General features: G+C 57.2%; 1 protein-coding gene across 1 annotated transcript; it reads right to left on the bottom strand.

The window, feature by feature from the left end:
• Window positions 1-6,714: 6,714 nt before the first annotated feature.
• On the bottom strand, window positions 6,715-17,660 carry SSC4D (scavenger receptor cysteine rich family member with 4 domains). Its single transcript, XM_054517038.1, has 10 exons — window positions 17,570-17,660; window positions 14,259-14,294; window positions 12,369-12,674; window positions 11,391-11,462; window positions 10,802-11,116; window positions 9,982-10,062; window positions 9,648-9,725; window positions 8,650-8,961; window positions 7,453-7,530; window positions 6,715-7,031 (listed from the first exon to the last, which is right to left on the bottom strand). The coding sequence occupies exons 1-10, from the start codon at window positions 17,658-17,660 to the stop codon at window positions 6,715-6,717; spliced, it is 1,686 nt and encodes a 561-aa protein (XP_054373013.1).
• Window positions 17,661-18,955: the final 1,295 nt, after the last annotated feature.

Below are 18,955 nucleotides of genomic sequence, written 5' to 3'. Positions count from 1 at the left end.
AATTCTGCTGCAGCAGCTGCCCTCCCGTGCTGTTTAGCATAAGCTCTGTCTCCAAGCAGGGCTGCCCCTACCCCTCGGGGCTTCCAGGGATGATTTTCCCTGGAACCACCTCAAGCTGCTGAGATGGGATGGGAGAGCATCACCCTGTGCCTCCCACCCTCCCCTTATAACCAACACCCACTAAAAACTGCAGCAATGCCCATGCCATGGAAAATCCCCTCTGAGCCTTCCTCCCTGCCCTGGGGAAGATGTTCCCACATAAGAAATGTCCCATGGGAAGCCGGGGTGCTCTGGGATGTCCAGGCTGTCACAGCCCACCCTGGGTGCTGGTGGGGAGCTGGGTGGGACCTGGGCTGCAGGATCCCAGCGGGAAGGTGGGCCTGGAGCAGGCAGGAGTGCTGCTTCCCTGCGGGGCATTAATAATTAAGCAGGCTCGTCAGGCTCAGATGGCAGCTCTTATTTAAGGAGCCGATATAAATACCGCCCAGACGGCTCTTACCCAGCTCCTAAAAAAAGCCCTGCCTGTCTCGGGCCCTCCAGAAGCAGCTCTGAGCTCTGTGAGGCTGGGAGACAGCACCAGGCAAGGTGGTCACAGCGTCCTGTGGGGACAGGGCTGTCCCAGACTCTGAGCCTGAGAAGTGGCAGCATCTGGGGCCAATACTCGGGGCACAGCCCGTGCCTCAGTTTCCCTCTGCAGCAGGGACCTGCCTCAGCCTTTCTCCTGTGCAGCAGCAGGGGTGGATGCTCAGCTCTGTGTGCTGGGTTGGTGGTGTCAGGGAGGAGCTGGGGGGATCTCTGCCCACCCACCACCCCACTCCACCCATGCCAGGGGAGATCTGCCTCATGTTCCAGTGGCTGCTAAGTGCCCTTTGTGTTTGTGCTGGCAGCGAGTGACCCCCCCGCCCTGCTGTCCCCAGGGCTACCCAGGGACACCCCTCTGCACTGGGCTCAGGGACACATCCCCCAGGGGCAGCTCAGTCCTCCCCTCTCCCTGCCCAGGAACTCCAGGACCCCCATCCTGGACCAGCCCCATCCCTATTGAAGGGCAAGGGGGCTGGGGAGAGTCAGGCAGGGTTGGAAACTTCAACACAGCCATGTCCAGGGGAGCAGCGGGCCCTCCCCAGCCTGGACATCAAGCCCCATGAGCGTGCTGGCCCCCGGGAGGAGGCGAGGAGCCGGGGGCGGAGGGACAGGGCTGTCACAGGCAGCCTTGCTGCAGTCCTGCTCGCAGGCTCTGCAGCGTGACTCAGCACAGCCTCACCGCTCCCAGCCCCACCGCCGCGGCCTCTTCCCCCAGCCCGGGGGGAACACACGATGCCCACCTTCCCCCTGCCCTCCCACAGCCCCTGGCACCCCAGAGCCACCCCCTGGTCCCACCCATCGCTGTCTGTGCCCAGCCCAGGAGCACCAGCGGCTCCTCCAGCCCCAGCGCAGGCAGGGATCCCCTCCTCCAGGGCTCGGAGGGATGGAGAGCAGGGTGGGGTCAGTCTGCAAGCGCCCATCACCTCTGCTGTGCCCAGGGATCCGTCTGGATCTGGCCCTTCCCACCCGAAGCCCCAATATGGGATCAGGGGAGCTGAGCACCAGCTCCTGCTGTGGCACCTCTCCAGGATGGTTTGGAGAGAGGATTTGGGGTGGGTTTTTTTTTCCTGGGGGATGGGACTGAAAGAGATGTCAGGTCACATAGAACAGTCTGGAGATTTTTGAAAGGATTTTTTGAGCCTCACTTTTGGGATGTTTGGAGCCTGCCAGGATCAGCTTGTCCCAGCCTTTCTGTACACATCCCCTCTGCCATGACCTGAAGGTTACCGGGAACTGAGAAGGGTGGGCAGAGAAACCAAACAGCGCTGGGCAGAGGGACTGAGATCCCCAGCTGTCCCCTCTGGCTGTCCCCGCATCCCCTTGGGCTGTCCCCCAAGGACACTGCGTGGCAGAACGCCGCCTCTCTTTGTGCTGTGCCCCAGGGTCAGGTGTCCCTCCAGTGTCACCGCAGCCCATCCACAGCCCCACGTCTGCCACGGGGCCAGCTGGGGCACCGCGCTGGCTGCTCCCGGAGGATGCAGACCGGATTAAACAGAGCACCCAGCTGGCAGCAGAGCACCCGGGAATAGCCGGACCCCCCCAACCCGCAGGGCATCATCGCCCTGGCACACAATCCCTGTGCTGCTGCTGCTGCCTCTCTCCAAACGCCAGCGGTGGCAGCGAGCTGGCTCAGCAGCCCACGTGGGGAGCCTCCTGCCGGGGGAGCGACATCAAATTAAATATTTAAAAAAAAAAAAAAAAAAAAAAAGGAAGGAAGAAAAAGAAAAAAAAAGGCAGAGAGAAGGCAATGATGGATGGGAGGATTTGCAGCCGTGGCCATTTGTCCAGGCGGAGGGACCCTGCAGGCGCAGGGAGGCTGGCGGTGCCCGTGTGGCACGGCACGGCACGGCACGGCGCGGGGAGCAGCCGTGCCCGCGGTCCCCCCGCTGCCTTTGCCAGCCGTCTAATTGCGCCAGTGACTTTGCAGTTCCCAAAATAGCTGCTGGCTCCGGCGGGTGACGCAAGCGGGAGCCGCGGCAGGCCCGGCGGAGCGGGGAAGGAGGACGCGGCCGGTACCGGGGTGTGCAGAGCGGCCCCGGCACCCGCCGCGATCCCGCTGGGTGACCTTGGCACCCGGGGCCACCCCGCAAGGGAGCGAGGATGGCGGTGCCGCAGAGATGCCGCAGGGAGGTCAGGTCCTCATGCATCCCTTCGGAGGAGGTGGTCCAAGGCTGTCCGTGCTCTGCATCCCTGCCGCGGGGGTGTCCGCGTTCCCAAAAATTCTGGCTGTAGGGGCTGGAGCAGGCTGGCCGCAGGGGGGCGAATCTCGGTGCCCCCACGGGGTGAGGAATGCCCCTCCAGCCGGGGCAGCCGCGTCCCTGCAGCTCAAGAGTGTCAAGGAGTGAGCCAGGACCACCCTCCCTGTGTCCCCCCAGGGAAACTGAGGCAGCAAGGAGGGCAGGGCGAGCTGGGGAACAGAGCAGAGCCCAAGGTCACCCAGGTGGTGCAGGGAGCAGCAGAGCCAGGGATGCTCCCGGCCCAGGGCTGCCTCGGGCACTGACTCACCCTGCGCCGGATAGCGCCCAGCTCCTCCGGTTACAGGCACAGGCGGGATTGCCTTAACGGGGCACGGCCGTGGCAGGGCTGGCCCAGCCCGGGAAGGGCACCCCGGGACCGGGCACTGACCCACGGGCCCCTCCTGCCGTCCCTGCCGCAAGCAGAGCTCCCCCACCACGTCCCAGCCAGAAGCACTGCTTGTACTGGTCCCGTACTGGTGCCAGAATGGATGGCCCATCCCTCACAGCACAGCTGGGGGGGTTTAATCGTGAGTGTCCCCTCACCCGCCCCAGTTCCCTGGCAGCAGAGCTCCTGAGCCCCACAGCAGCACCCAGCCAGAGGCCAGCTGATTATCCCAGAAGGTGGCAAAATAATTAAAGCCTCCTCCATTTCCCCTTGCTCATTTGTGCTCCTTCAGCCTGGATTAATGGGTCTCTTCTCCCAGCACAGACTCATTCCTTATTCCTAATAGCCCATAAATCCCAGCCTCAAAATAACCCCAGCTTTTGCCTGGATCTGCTGAAATATTTATTCTCTCCTCCCTGCTACCCCCCACACCATCCCCTCTCCGGGGTTGGGGAGAGGAACTAATCGATGACATCGACCGGTGTGGAGCTGCAGCTGCTCTGGGCGCCGGGAAACAGCTGACGTCGGCAGGAGGATGGGAGCTGGGCAGGAGCTTCTCCCGGCTCCCCCGCAGCCGCTGCAGCCTGGCTGTGCTCCCGTGGGGGGATGCTCTCACACCCTTGGCACCCCCCGTGCTGGTATCCTGCTCCAGAGCATTCCCTGTGCTGGGATCCTGCTCCAGAGCATCCCCTGTCCCTGTGCTGCTACCGAGCTCCAGAGCATTCCCTGTGCTGCTGCCCTGCTCCAGAGCACTCCCTGTGTGCTGCTACTGAGCTCCAGAGCATCCTCTGTGCTCCTGCCCTGCTCCAGAGCATTCCCTGTGCTGCCACCAAGCCTCAGAGCTTGGTGTGCATTCCCTGTGCTGCTACCGAGCTCCAGAACATCCCCCCTGTGCTGGTATCTTGCTCCAGAGCATCCCCTGTGCTGCTGCCCTGCTCCAGAGCATCCCCTGTGCTGCTGCACCCTGCTGCAGAGCCAGGGCATGCTCCAACCCTGCTGTTCCTTGCCCCAGGGCATGCCCCTGCTGGTACCCTGCTCCCCCCCTCCTGCCTGCCACTCCCTGCTCCCAGAGGAACAGGAGGTGATGCCCAGCTTGGCTCTGGAGTGTCCGGGGGGATCCCTGTGGATCTCAGCCCATCCCAGGCTGGCTGCAGGAGAAAAGGCTGGAAGACAGGGAGGCAGCTGCTGCCTTTCCTGCCTGAAAACCCTTTGCTTGCTGGATTGTAGGCTGTGAAAGGGAGAAACTCCAGGATAACAGGACCTGCTCTTCCCAGATCAAAGCCAGGAAGAGCAGGGTGTGGGGTAACACAAAAAAAAAAACCAGCCCAGTTTTGCCAGCTCAAGGCATAGTCCCCAAGAAAAACAAGGAAAACCCCTCCAGCCTTTCTTATCTTCCTCCTCCAGAGGCAGCAGCTTCCAGAGCAACTCCTGGCCCCACTCCCAGAGGCACAGGGAGGGGACAGCAAAGCTGGAGGAGCCCCCAGCACCCTCTGACCCATCCCCAGCTGGTGTGGGCTGTGGGGATGGGCTGGGAGCTGCTGGGGACAGCTCTGTCCCCCTCCTGCTCCCAGCAGGACCCAGGCACTGCCCAGCTGTCCTGGAGGTGGGAGGTGAGGTGGGAAGTGAGGAGGGCAGTGGAGCATGCAGGACCTGGAGCACAGGGAAAGGAGGATTTTGTTCCCACAGCACCTCCCTGCCCTCTCCCAGTGCCCCAGCAAGCCTTGGCCAACTGTGCTGCCACAGCCTGCCTGGAAGAGGCTTCCATGCCTCAGTTTCCCCACTGATGGAGATCTGAACTGGGATCAAAGGGCTGGGAAAGCTCTGTCCATGGGAAGTGGAAAAGAAGCAGCCAACAGGAGCCTGAGCATGGGGCCAGGGCCACGCCACAGCTCACGTGGCTGCCAAATCCCACTGGGAACAAACCCAAAGCTGGATCCAACCTCAACCCCTGAGCCTGATGGGCTTCAGGGTTGTACCCCCGAGTTGGGGTGGGGAAAGGTCCAAGCTGAGCTCTCAGCTGGGTGGGAATTAAAGGCAGCTTGAGCATTTTGAGCCAGGGATTTGGGACAATTTTTGTCTGAAAAAAGGGACTGAGCTCTCTCCTCCAGTTTTGGGGCATCTCCTTGTCTCCAGGTGTTTGCTTTTACCCAGGGCTTTGAGGGGATGACAGGAAAACAAATCAGCTCTCAGAGCACTTTCAAAGGGCTTTTATGTATTCACAAAAACAAACCCACACACATATAAGAAAAAAAAAAATGGAAAACGAAAAAAAACCCAACCCAGGAATATGCACAGTCTCTTATCAACAACAGAATTGCACAAACAGAGGAGTGAGCTCTGTGCCCCTGCACAAACCCTTCCCCACCCTTGAACCCCATCCATGAGAACACTGAAATCCTTTTCCCAATGTCCCAGTAGGAATCAATCACTTGGTGGTGAAGGTGACGGGTGCTGCAGGCTGGGTCTTTCCACCTGAGCTGGGAGGAAAACAGCCTTTATACCCCAAAGGCAGGGCACTGGGGAACCTGCAGGCTCCTGGGTCCCTTTCTCTGCTCTGGGAAGGGATTTGGGGTCTTCCCTATGGTTTTCCATCTGCTTGTGTCCTGTCTGCCAGCTCCCTGCCTGCCCTGGGCTCCTCAGAGCATAGAGCTTTTGGGACAGAGCAGCCAAAGCCAGCACAGGATGGAGAAGGATGGGGGGACTGCAGGGACCCTTTCCCATTCCCCATGAGATTTTTTGGGCATGGACTGGCTGTGCTGAAGCCCCCCAGGAAGGGAAAAATCTCATCTGAGCTCTCCTAAACCCCCCAGTGTTTGCAGAAGGAACAGGTGAAACAGGCACAAGGATTGCAGATGGCGTGAGATCCAACGCCTGCATTTCTGCTGCATGGGAATGGGGGAGGAATTGGTATTTCTGGTGCCAAAATGGGAAGAAAAAGCTGGTATTGGGATTGCTGGAGGGCTTGCAAAGCAAATTGCAGAACAACAGTAACTCACTGCAGAGCCACTGGAGCATCCTGGTGTGATTTCAGCCCCCTTTTTACATTTTCTGAGTATAATTTCACATCATTTTCACAGCAGAAAATCCATTTTTCTTTCCTCATCTCTTAAAAGAAATGGCTGAAACCAACCAGATTTCACACCAGAAGCAGTTTTGTTTTTCCAAGGGGCAGTCTGGGGGTGGGAGGCTTCATCCACTATTTCAGGAGCTGAGTAGAACCCAGTCCTCACCCAACTCCTCCCATTCTCAGACCCCAAACGTCCAGTTCCTGGGCAGCAGAGCTCCTGAGCCCCACACCAGAGGCCAGCTGATTATCCCAGAAGGTGGCAAAATAATTAAAGCCTCCTCCATTTCCCCTTGCTCGTTTGTGCTCCTTCAGCCTCCCACTCTCAGACCCCAAACATCCAGTGCAGGGAGTGCATCCAGACCAACACCAAGGGTTCAACCCCTCTCTGTGGCATTGCCACCAGCTCCCTGCAGCCTCCCTGTCCCCCCTTACCTGTGTGAGGGTCATAGGATGTCACAGACAGCACCGGCATCCTCAGAGTGGTCGCAGTTGTGGACGTCCCAGCGGATGTGGGAGCAGTGCAGCAGCGAGGGCTCGTGGCCCTTGCACTTGAGGTTGTCCAGGAAGATGTAGCCTGTTCCTTGGCCATAGTGTGCCTCCCCCCGGGCTGCCAGGGCGTGCCCACAGCCCAGCTGCCTGCACACCACCTTGGCATCCCGCAGGTCCCAGGCGTCGTCGCACACGGTGCCCCACTGGGACAGGTAGAACATCTCCACGCGCCCCTCGCACCGGTGGCTGCCGTTCACCAGGCGCAGGGACCCTGGGGAGGGCAGGGGGTGAGGCAGCCCCGGCCTGTGCCCACCCCAGGGCTGTGTCCCACTCTCCCTGCCTGCCCTGGGGTCAGCCCAGAGCTCCCCCTCTGCCTTTGTACCTGCCAGAGCTGGGGGGGGACCCTCAGAGCATCGTGGAACAGACAATCACCTCTGTTGCCAGCTCTGCCCCTTTGGTCCATCACCTGCTGTCCCCACCCTGATGTCCACCACCTCTGCCTGAACCAGCCTTGGGGGCACCAGAAGAAGCTGTGACTTAACAATGTCATCAGGTTTTCCCCCTCCCATGGGCCGCTCCAGGCACTGCCAGATCTTGTACCTCTGCTTGAGCCGTTTATTTTTCCACCCTGTGCCAGCATGGAGCATCCCCAGGGCTGGCACTGTGTCCCCAGGTGACACCCCAGTACTTACCCTCCTTGGGACGAGTTGGGGCCAGTGTGGTGGTTGTAGCAGTGGCCTCTTGGAAATGGTCTTCAGTGTCATCAGCACCTGGTGCAGCAGAGGAGAGGTGGGAAAAGTACTGAAGGGACAGGGCCAGGTCAGAGCCCCCCAGTGGAGTGGGATGGCTGCAGGGATGTGGGGTGGGATGTGCAGCCACTGTGCACAAATGGGGACCACAGTGGGTGCCACACTCCAGCCATGACCCACACCATGGCACCGACTGCCACTGCTCATTCTTCACCCCAGCCCCATTTGGGGGACCCCATTTCCAGCCTGAGCATGGAAATCCTCCCTACACCCATTCTCTCATTGACTTTCCCACTGAGCTGGGCTTCATTGGAGACCTCCAGTCACCCACTGTTCCAGATTGCAATGCAAGATGTTTTCTATTACCATCTGAATGACAGTTGTCTTTAGTCCAGTGGGCAGTTTGCCTTATCTCTCTCTTTGAGTGACCACAATCACCCCTCCCTCGAGAGGGGACATCTGCTGATAACAGATATTGAATGATAACAGCTATTGAATGTCACTGCATGGCTGATAAGAACTATAACATCCCACTGTGAGATGCTCCGCCCAGAGGGAGGAGCCAAGCATTCCTACATGGATATAATCTGGAGGTTCTGGAACACCAGCACGGCTTTCTCCACAGGATTCCCCAGAGGAACAGCAGCTGCCTCTTCTTCCCCTGGATCTTCAGAGGCAGAATCCATCCTTCTCTACAGGATCCCTGCTCCAGCAGAGCCACCCCTGACACTGCAGGAGGGCTGAGCCACAATTCCAATGGCACTGCTGCCAACACCCTGACCCACAGGGTGTCAGGCTGGGCTCTGACTCTGTCACTGTTGTTCTAGTGTACCGCATTGTTTATTTTATCATTCTGTTTTTTTTCCCTATTAAAGAACTGTTATTTCCTGCTCCTATATTTTTTTGCCTGAGAGCCCCTTAATTTAAAATTTATAGCAATTCAGAGGGGTGGGGAGGGTTTACATTCTCCATTTCAGGGGAGGGTCCTGCTTTCCTTAGCAGGGAGTTTTGGGGTCTGAGGGAGTTTTGGGGTCCTGTAGGGGTGGGGAGGGTTTACATTTTCCATTTCAGCAGAGGCTCCTGCCTTCCTTAGCAGACACTGGTCTTTCCAAACCAAGACACCCTCCCCCTCTCTCTCACCTCGGCAGATGACCCCGGCGTCCTCGTGGTGGCCGCAGTTGTGCTGTCCCCAGCCCAGGTGGAAGCAGTCGGCCAGGCGCGCCTCGCCGCCGCCGCAGCCCACGTTGTCCAGCAGCACGGGCCCGCTGCCGTAGCCGAAGGAGCCCAGCACGGTGGCAGCCAGGGCGGTGCCGCAGCCCAGCTGCCGGCAAACCACCTGGGCATCGGGGAAGTCCCAGTCGTCGTCGCACACGGTGCCCCAGGTGCCGCCGTGCCGCACCTCCACCCGCCCGCGGCAGCTCCCGTTGCCGTTCGCCAGCCGCAAGCCGCCACCTGCGAGCCACGACGCCGGGGGGAGCAGGGCTGCACAGGGGGGCCGCTGTCCCCTGCTCACCCTCCAAGGGTGTGGGGTGAGCCCCTGGTTTCTGGGGTAACCCCTGGGGACATGGGTGCAACCCCCTGGGGATGTGGGGCAAATAGCTGTGGGTGTGGGGTGAGTCTCTGGGGTATGGGGTAACCCCTGGGGTCATGGGTACACCCACCTTGGGGTGTGGGACAAACCCCTGTGGGTATGGGGTGAGACTCTGGGGTATGGGGTAACATCTGGGGATGTGGGTGCAACCCCCTGGGAATGTGGGTCAAACCCCTGTGGGTGTGCGGTGAATCTCTGGGATATGGGGTAACATCTGGAGAGCTCAGGGTGACCATGGGGATGTGAGCTGAGCCCCTGGGCACACAGGGTGAGTGCTGGTGATGTGGGGTGACACTGGGTCCATGGGGTGATTCCCAAGCAGCACTGTGAGCATGGAGCAATCCATGGAGATATGGGATGAACCCTTGAGTGTCACAGGGTGAACACCCTGTGGGCATGGAGTAAACCCTGGGGATGTGAGATAATTCCTGGGGCGTGGATTGAGCACTTGGAACACGGGGTGACCTCTGGGGACATGGAAGGAGCCGTGGGGATGTGGAGTGACCCCCCCAGGGGCATGGAGCCCCAGCAGCAGCTGCACACTTACTTTCCTGCTCGATGGTCAGGAGTGTGGTGGTGACCACCTCGGTGGCCTGGGAGGGCTGGTCCCTGCTGTCTGTCACTGCTGGGACAAGCATGGGGACACGTGGGCATCAAGGGGTCCAGATCCAGCACCCACTGCCCCTGTTCCAGTCAGTGGCCCCCAGCACCATTTCTGCCCCCAGCACCATTTCTGTCCCCCTGGCCAGACCCTGCCATGGGCAGTGTCACCCCTCGAGCGTCACCCAGGCATGGCAGAACCCCAGGGTGGCCAGGCCAGGTCACAAGAGGACACAGAGGGCACAGCTTCCCCCCCAGAGGAGTGACTGCCAACCTCCTACCTGTGGCTGTGGCAGTCAGGGTCTCCTCAGAGTCCAGGGCCACCGAGGTGGTGAATGATGTGATGGTGGATGTGTCCAGTCCTGTGGTGACACAGAGGGACAGAGGTGACACCTGGGAGATTTCTCATCAGGATTCATTAGCATTTATGCTTCACTATCCCCTGCCCCTCTGAGCAAGGTCTGGGCGTGGTGGTGCCATGGACTCTATGCCCAGAGGAGGTGCCAGAGGGGATGGGGATGTTTAGGCAGGAAAGGACCATCCTGAAAAAATTGTCCCTTTTGTCCTACATCATCCCCTTTATCCATTAACAGTGAGAAAGGGAAAGCACTGGCACTCACTGCTCCTGTCATTAGCCATGATAATGAGGGAATTCAGGGGGATTATTAAGATTATAAACAGTAATCAGTGGAGGATGGCAGGAATACATCATTTCAGGAGGGGAAGGGGAGGCAGGCTGGGCCTGGCGCCGTGCCCAGCCCCTGGCAGCCTCTCGCTCCTTCCAGACACGGGCAGCTCGTTTGCAGCCAGCAGAGCAGGGAAACGGCAGGGGAAGGGGCAGGATGGCAGATGCATTTCCCTGGCAGGAGGGCAGATGCATTTCCCCTGCAAATCCCCACCCTGGCTGTGCTCTGGGCTCTTGGTGTGGGGTTGCTGCTCCAGAGTACCATGATGAGGGCGGATAAGGAGCACGGATGCTCCCACAGCACAGAGCCCTGCCCAGCCTTGAGCATCTCAGCATCTCCCTGAGGGCATTTCTGCTTGGAGAACAGGCTGTCCCTGGGTTTTTCCCCACCCTAAGGCTGATGCCCTGCCTGGTACCTGCACAGATGACCCCAGCATCCTCGTGGTGGCCACAGTTGTGGATGCCCCAGCCCAGGCTGTAGCAGGCGGACAGGAAGGGCTCGCTGCCGTCGCAGTTGACGTTGTCCAGGAGGATCCGTCCTGTTCCATAGCCAAAATAGGCATTGCTCTTGTAATCCAGGGCTTGCCCACAGCCCAGCTGCTTGCAGACCACGCTGGCATCGCTCAGGCCCCAGTCGTCATCGCAGACGGTGCCCCAGCTGCCGCGGTAGAAGATCTCCACCCGGCCCTGGCAGGTGTCGGGGCCGCTCACCAGGCGGATGCTGCCGTCACCTGGAGGTGGCAGCACGAGGTGAGAGGGATGCGGCGTCCCTGAATGTGGCCCAACGCTGCCACCGTGCCCGTGATGGCAAAGGAAACGGAGTGAGAAAGAGAGGGGAAGGGACGAAGCTTTAGAGCAATGGGGCTTGGGAATTTCTGGGGTCTGGCCAGCACAATGATGGGGTTTGGGGGTCTGCAGCTCAGAGAGGCTTCAAGAGGGACAGCAGGGGACAGTAAGGGACACTGCCCTCAGGCAAGATGTCCCCCTGCAGGCTGAACAGCTTACTTTCCCCATCCTGTACGGAGGCTGTGAGGGTCCTGGTGGTCGGTCCTTCGCTGACTTGCGTGGGTAAGAACTCTGCAAAGGGAAGAGGAGAGGTGGCACCTGCTGCTGCTCCACCTGGAAGCTTCCCTCCCACCCCACTGCTCCAGGAGGGTCTGCACCAAACCAGCCCCAGCTGAAAACAGAGGGGTTTGCAGCTGCACCAGAGCTCTGTGCCAATGCCTCCAGCCTCTCTTCTTCCCTCAGACCCAGCTCCCCACCTCCCTTCTCACTCCTTCCACCTCTCCTCTCCAACAATGCCATGATTTATTTTCCTACTCAATCCACAACCTCTGTTCTCTGGTTGCTGTTGGTACAACCTACCACCAGCCCAGCATCCCTGCCTTTCCATCCCTCCTTTTCCAAGCCCTGCTTCTGCAGGACGTGGGGATTCACAGAACAGCTGCTCCAGGTCTGCAGAGCCTCCCTTTCACAGCTCACTGGTGTCTGGCTGATGAGCAAACCTTGCACAGCGAGGGAGGAACGTGTGTGGGGTACATAAGGGTCCTCACAGAGCCGTTCCACTTTCACTTGCCAAGTTCAAACACTTTCCACTGCTTTTCTCACCTTTAGGAACATCTCCTACTGAAAAGCTCAGCAGTTTAAAGGAACACAAGTCAAAAGGGGAAAGAGCAGTTGGGCAGCAACTGACTCAGAGGCAGGAGTGTGGGTGGGCATGTGCTCCTTCCCCAGGGATCATGCAAAGTCCCTGATCTAGGAGTGACAAGGAACACAAAACAGGCTGGTCAGGCCTGTGGAGCTGGGAGGTGACCTGGATTGAGGAGAGGGGTGGGAGGAGAACGCAGAAGATGTTTGGCTGACCCATGTCAGGCTCTGAGATAAGACTCTTGGGCCCCACCAAGCCCCCTGCAGCCCCCAAGTCTTGCCCTCCACAGTTACCCCTGTGCTCTCCTTGCCCCCTGAGGAACCCACCCTCATTACCATTGCACACCACAGCCACATCCTCATAGTGGTAGCAGTTGTGGATGCCCCAGCCGTGGCTCCAGCACTCGCTCAGGGCAGCCTCCGAGCCCTTGCAGTCCACATTGTCCAGGAAGATGGGCCCGGTGCCCTGGCCGAAGGTCATGGCAGCTGGCAGGGTGATGGCATGGCCGCAGCCCAGCTGGCGGCACACCACGTTGGCATCCACCACGTCCCAGTCGTCGTCACACACGGTGCCCCAGGAGCCGTTGTAGAGGATCTCCAGGCGGCCCTGGCAGCGGCTGGGCCCGCTGGAGAGGCGGATCTCTGGGAGGAGGGCAGCACAGAGCTCCCTCAGCAGGCAGCCTCCTCAAGGGGAGCAAATCTACATCAACTCCTTAGAGAAAATCATGAGGGTCTCCAGCCGGCCCTGGCAGCGGCTGGGCCCGCTGGAGAGGCAGATCTCTGGGAGGAGGGCAGCACAGAGAGCTCCCTCAGCAGGCAACAGGCCACGGGGAGCAAATCTACACCAAACTCTTGCTCCATAGAAAAAATCACGAGGATCTCCAGGTGGCCCGGGCAGTGGCTGGGCCCGCTGGAGAGGCAGATCTCTGGGAGGAGGGCACAGAGAGCTCCCTCAGGCATGGGGAGCAAATCTACACCAAACTCTTGCTCCTTAGAGAAAGTCATGAAGGTCTCCAACCAGCTCTGGCAGCAGCTGGGCCCGCTGGAGAGGCGGATCTCTGGAAGGAGGGCAGCACAGAGAGCTCCCTCAGCAGGCCATGGGGAGCAAATCTACACCAAACTCCTGCTCTTTAGAGAAAATCTCTAAGGAAAATCTCTACATCAATCTCCTGCCCCTTCTCTGTAGCACGAGGCTGTTGTCATCTTGTTGCAGGGGTTCCATACTGTCATTGCCTTATCACAAAAGTTTCACACCTTCTTGGTGTTTCTCCTCAGAGCCCTGACTCTTTACTCTTCACAAAGCAGCCAACAGACTCCAGTTCCCTTCCCACCTAGCCACCCCACGCTCTTATGGCATCTTCTCATTGCTTACAGCTGTGGCCTGTTCAAGTCAGGCCTGCTCCTAATCTTTGATAATTGGCCCAGCTGCAACTCCTTAGGGGTAAGATTACTTTCTACACCATCTTTATTTTCTTATATTCTATCCCACTACACAAGGCAGTTGTTGGCTTGCTGGTGGGACATGGGCTCCCCTCCATCTGCTGGCAGCAGTGGCTGTGGAGCCACAGCACATCTGAGTCCAGGAATGAGATGCACCATCAGCAGGGCCAGGCTGGATGGGGCTTTGGACAGCCTGGCCTCATGGAAGGTGTTCCTGCCCATGGCAGGGGTAGAATGAGGTGGTTTTTAAGGTCCCTTCCAACCCAAACCATTCTGTGGCTCTGTGGTACTCCCATCATCTCCCCTGCTAATGGCCAAAAACCCAAGGGTGAAGGGAAAAGCAGACACGTGGCACCACGTGTTGACTTACAATGGGTGACAAGTGACAAGATGCAATTAGCAAATTCTTATTAGCCTCAGTGAATGCATCCAGAGCTGGTGGGATGGAGATGATCTCTCAGGCTGCTGGTGATGGGGAGCAGGCATGGAAGTGCCTGGGGTCCACCACATCAAGGGAATTATTTACTTGTCTGTGATGTATGGCACAGGGGCAGGGACTCAGCAGGAGGTGGAAAAATTCTCCTCTCAGTATAATTAGCGGAATAGAGATAATAAAAAATCTTTATTTTCTTTCTGTAAAAGAAGTTTAGCTTCTTCTTGCCACTTTTTGTTCCAAACCAATATATTTCCTTTTTTAAATTCCCCAAATTCCTTCTTTTCCCTAAAAAATCATTTTTAACCTACAAAACTTCCTGGAGAAAAGTGACTTTCAGAGAAGAATCTCACCTGGGAATGGCAACATCTCGGGCTCAGAGGTGGTGCCTGTAAGGGAGAAGAGGAAGGATCAGTTCTCCCCAGAGAGGAGGAGGTGCAGCTTGGAGAGTGATGGCAGCAGGGATGGGATGGGATGGGATGGGATGGGATGGGGATGGTGGGGACTGGCAGGACCCAGCAGCCCTTGGATCCTTCCCTTTCCTGCAAAGTCCTGGAGTTTTTAGGGGAAAAAATGAACAAACCTCCCCAGGGCACCACTTCATCTACTTCATAGTGGGGAAACTGAGGCAGAAACTGAGTGACTGTGACTCTGGTGGGACTGTGAAGCACAAGGTGACATGTGTGACCCTGATGAGCCCAGTGGCTAGCAGAAGCCACTCCAGGTGGATCCTGTCTTGGGCCAGGTCTTGGGGACCTTTTAGTCCATCCCTGGCCCCATTGTTGCCTTGCTGGGGCAGCTCCTGCATCCTCCTGCCCCATCATCCCCATGGAAAACTTGGGTGGTGAGATGGGAACAAGGAAAATCAATCCTGCCCAGCTTGAGAAACCCACTGGAGATCTCCTGATGGAAGATGCTGCACCCTGTGTGCATTTTCATTGAAGTTTTCCTTTTATTTTCCCAACGAAATCCACTTTTTGGAGGCTCCATAATTACATACAAGTACCAACACACCTTCTGAAGGGGAGCAGCCATCTTAAGGGGTGAACCCCATCCAGAGGGAGGGAAACCTCATCCAGAGGGAGGGAAACCTCATCCAGAGGGAGGTGAGCACTTGAAGGATGCAGGATATGTCCTCATCTCTGGACCTCCCTCCCACTGCTGGGCATTATTTGGGCACAAAATCCCTCTCAGCCCCACTGCTGAGTGATGTGGGATCCCCCCTGGAATGGATCACAGAGAGCTCCAGCTTTTCCAGGAGGTCACAGCACCACGATCATGATGCCCTGGGGGATGGGGGATGTTGGATGGGGATGAACAGCTGGGCCTTGTAGGTGTCCCAATCCACAAGCCCTTGTCTGATGCTGGAGCCCAGCACAGATCTCCTCGGGCATCTGAGGTGTCCTGGGCTTGAGGCTCTGGCTGCACAACCCTCTCCCATGGGTGACACCTTCCAAAATCCTTTCAAACCTAGTAGGTGTCCCTGCCCACGGCAGGGGGTTTGGAAGGAGATAAATTTTAATGGTTTGGTCGCTTTCCAACCCAAACCATTCCATGATTCTGTGGTGCCTCCATGCTAATTACAGCACCCAAGGGCTGATCAACACCTGTGGTGCCTCTGTGGCCTCTTTTCCTCCCACTGCCTCAGACCAGCCCTGTGCTGCTTCACTCTCAGCCCACCAGCAGTGACGTGGAGGTCAGTCCCAGCTGCTCTGGGGGTGGATGTCACCACCCTGAGAAGCAGTGTGAGCCTGGGGGGACAGTGCAGCACATGAGCCCACCTCCCTTTTCCTTGCTAGGACGTTGCCTGGGAGACCATTAAGTCAGCCAGAAATCAGGGCTGTCAAAGAAAGACCTAGAAGCCCCAGGAGAAAGGAGAATAAGGCAACTGTCTGGCTGTATCCATGACTTAGCAGGGATGCTGGGATGAACATCAGCAGCCAGGGAGCTCCAGCGTGGTCAGTGCTCCTGCCCTACCCAGCTGGAGCAGGCATGGAAAGGGATGCTGTGATTCCAGCAAGAATTGGGGATTAAACAGGTGAGACCACGGGAGCAGAGAGGCTCTGCAGGAGAGGACAGGGAAGGATAGAGCAGCCCTGTGGGCTGGACAACAGGGTGGAGGTAATTCAGCTCACCCCTGCACCAAAAGTGGGGAGATGTGTGGGTTTCTAGGAAGAGTGTTTGATCCTGGCTTGTATTGATTTTTAACACCTAGTCCACTCCAGTGCCAAAAAAGCAGTGGATAAAAAGGACATTGATAAATATTCATCTCCCTTTGAGTCAAAATCAAAGCTCTGAAATATTCATCCTCCAGCATCCTCCAGCAAAGTCAGGAGAGATCTGAAAAGAATATGCCTGGTGTGTCTACAATAATAAGGAACTGTCTTTTTGAGCAGAGATAGAGCCCTCCATGTTTCTCTGATCCGACTTCACAAAGCCAAAAGAAAAAGGAAAACTGCTCGAGTAAACAAAACCACCAAACCGGAGGACAAATGGCCCTTCGTTAGCGACTAATCTGTGCCCATTAAGGAGGAGAACGAGGAGAGCCAGGCCATGCAGGGAACAGGGACAGAGCCACCAGGTCCCCACACCCGGAGTGTGAGCACGGATGCTGCCACAGCATCCCGAGGGGGAAGGGAAGCACCAGCTGAGGGGGTGGGAAGGTAAAACCCGATTTGACTCAGGTAGGATGTCTGAGTAGATCTGAATTCCCAGCTTTCCCGCCGGCTGTGCCTGGGCGGGTTCGTTGAGGCAGGAATGCTGCAGTGACAGGGACAGAGACACTGGCATCACCTCGCTGCCACAGCACTGGTGTGGACCCGCCTTCCAGAGCGGGAATGGCTTTTCCCAGGTCTATTGAAAAGCTTCCAGGCTGCACAGTGCCTGCCAGGAGTGAGTAGAGCCCGTTGTTCTTAGGGGATGGGTGTCTCAGACATCTTTTATGGAAAATCCTTTCCTTAGGATTTTTCCTCCTGAGAAGCTGAGAGAGGCCTCAGGAACAAAATGTAACCAATGGTTATCTGCTGCTGTGGAATGCAACAGGTGCATCTGGGATTGGCCCATGTTGGATGTTTCTAATTAATGGCCAATCACAGCCCAGCTGGCTCGGACAGAGTCCGAGCCACAAGCCTTTGTTATCATTCCTTGCTATTCTATTCTTAGCCAGCCTTCTGATGAAATCCTTTCTTCTATTCTTTTAGTATAGTTTTAATATAATATATATCATAAAATAATAAATCAGCCTTCTGAAACATGGAGTCAGATCCTCGTCTCTTCCCTCATCCTCAGACCCCTGTGAGCACGGTCACAGGGTGGGTGCTCGTTCCACCCCTTTCCTTGGCAGGACTGGTCCCACAGGTCCTGGGGAACAACTCCAGGAGCATCTCCTGGCCATCAGCGTCTCCCCACGGATGCTGCCTGCTCCAGAGCCCAGAACTGCTCTGTCACCAGTGCTGGCAGCTGCCTGCCCCATTCCCCTGCTTGCCATCACAGCCAGGTCAAGGTGGGACAGAAGAGCTGAACTTGTTCCTCCATCCCTGTGCACACTCAGGAATGTAGGGGACACCACAACAATCCTGTGCCTGGAGAAAATCTGCCCACAAATCTGATGGAGAGGGATCACGGGTGCTTAAACCCCCTCCCACTGCCCCAGGCGGGAGCTCACCGGTGGGGCTGAGGATGAGGAGGATGAGGAGTGTGGCTGGCATCAAGGAGAGAGGCAGCACCTCGGTGTCCAGACAGGGACCGAGTGTCATTGCTGCTGTCAGCCCCTCCTGCAGGCGAATTTCCAGAGGACACCTCCCTGAAACATGCAGACAGCAGTGTTAGTGGTGGTGGCCAGGAGAGCCTGTGGTCACCAAGGGCCATGCAGGACCTGCCCCTCCTCAGTATTTCCAGGAGCAGTGACCAGAAGACACACGAAAATCTGGATTAATTGAGAACAAGCAATTTTTTTGAGTGGCAAGATGAAGCTGAAGGGCCGTACCCCACCTGTGAGATAAAACTCAACAACAGGGAACGTCAGCAGAAAATGAGGAAGAGATTCAGTATCTTAAGATTCTATTTCCCCCTCGCTGCCAAGGGGTGGATTGCCAGCTCTGTCTCACTCGCAGGCTCTCTGGGAAGGGGATGGGTGCTGGTCCGGGATTCCTCTGGGATCCCAGACCCGCATCCCTCGGTCCCAGTGGCCGGGCTGGCGGCAGCGTGGCTGGGGGAGCAGTGCCATCGTGAGGACGCTCCCGCCACCGTGAGGATGCTCCTGCCACACCGTGAGGATGCTCCCACCCGCCGGCTCCAAAGCCAGGCTCTCAGGCTCAGCTCTGATGCCACTTTTCCCTTCACAGAGAAAAGCAAGGCACAATTCTTCAAGGATTTCTGAGATTCACTTTCTCTGAACCTCAGAGAAAGGGAAAACATAATTCTTATCACTTGCTGTGCCTGTGTTGTGCCGAAGTAGAATGCAACGTGGAGATTGTTTACCCACAGTCATGGTGTTTTGCTTCCTTGGCCTATCAGGGCCAGGTGTGTGTGTGTGTGTGTGTATCAGGACTTTTGGCTGACAGTCATGAGCAGTTGTGTGCAGAGTGAGTGCTTGGCAGATTCAGTTTAGATTAAATATATATAGTATAACATAATAAAGTAATTAGCCTTCTGATATCCACGGAATCAGATGCATCATTCTCTCTCCCCTCATCAGAGTCCCCTTTGATTTACAATATAGCTCAGCCAAGCCCTAAAATTAATCCCTGCAGCCCACACAGGGCACACCAGCTCCTGGAGGGATGCACAACAACTGCTGCCACTTCAGGCATCTGCTGGTGGTCAGAAACTCAGGAAAGGTCGTTGAAATCCACATTGAAAACAGTGACTAACCCCTCCTTCCCACGGAAACCACTCATCCAGCCTCCTGCTGCTCCTGGTTGTCCCATGTGGAGGCCTGGCATGAGAAGAGCTCCAAGGTGGGACCATGTGCTGGTGTCTACCCAGCCAAGGTCTCTCCAGACCGTGGGATGGGGTGTCACAGACATATTTTATGAAAAATCCTTTCATT

The sequence above is a fragment of the Molothrus ater genome, chromosome 21, assembly GCF_012460135.2.
Source record: "Molothrus ater isolate BHLD 08-10-18 breed brown headed cowbird chromosome 21, BPBGC_Mater_1.1, whole genome shotgun sequence".
NCBI classification, from domain to species: Eukaryota; Metazoa; Chordata; class Aves; order Passeriformes; family Icteridae; genus Molothrus; species Molothrus ater.
Note: the sequence above shows the minus strand (reverse complement) of the source record. Positions and strands in the feature narration are given on the sequence as shown.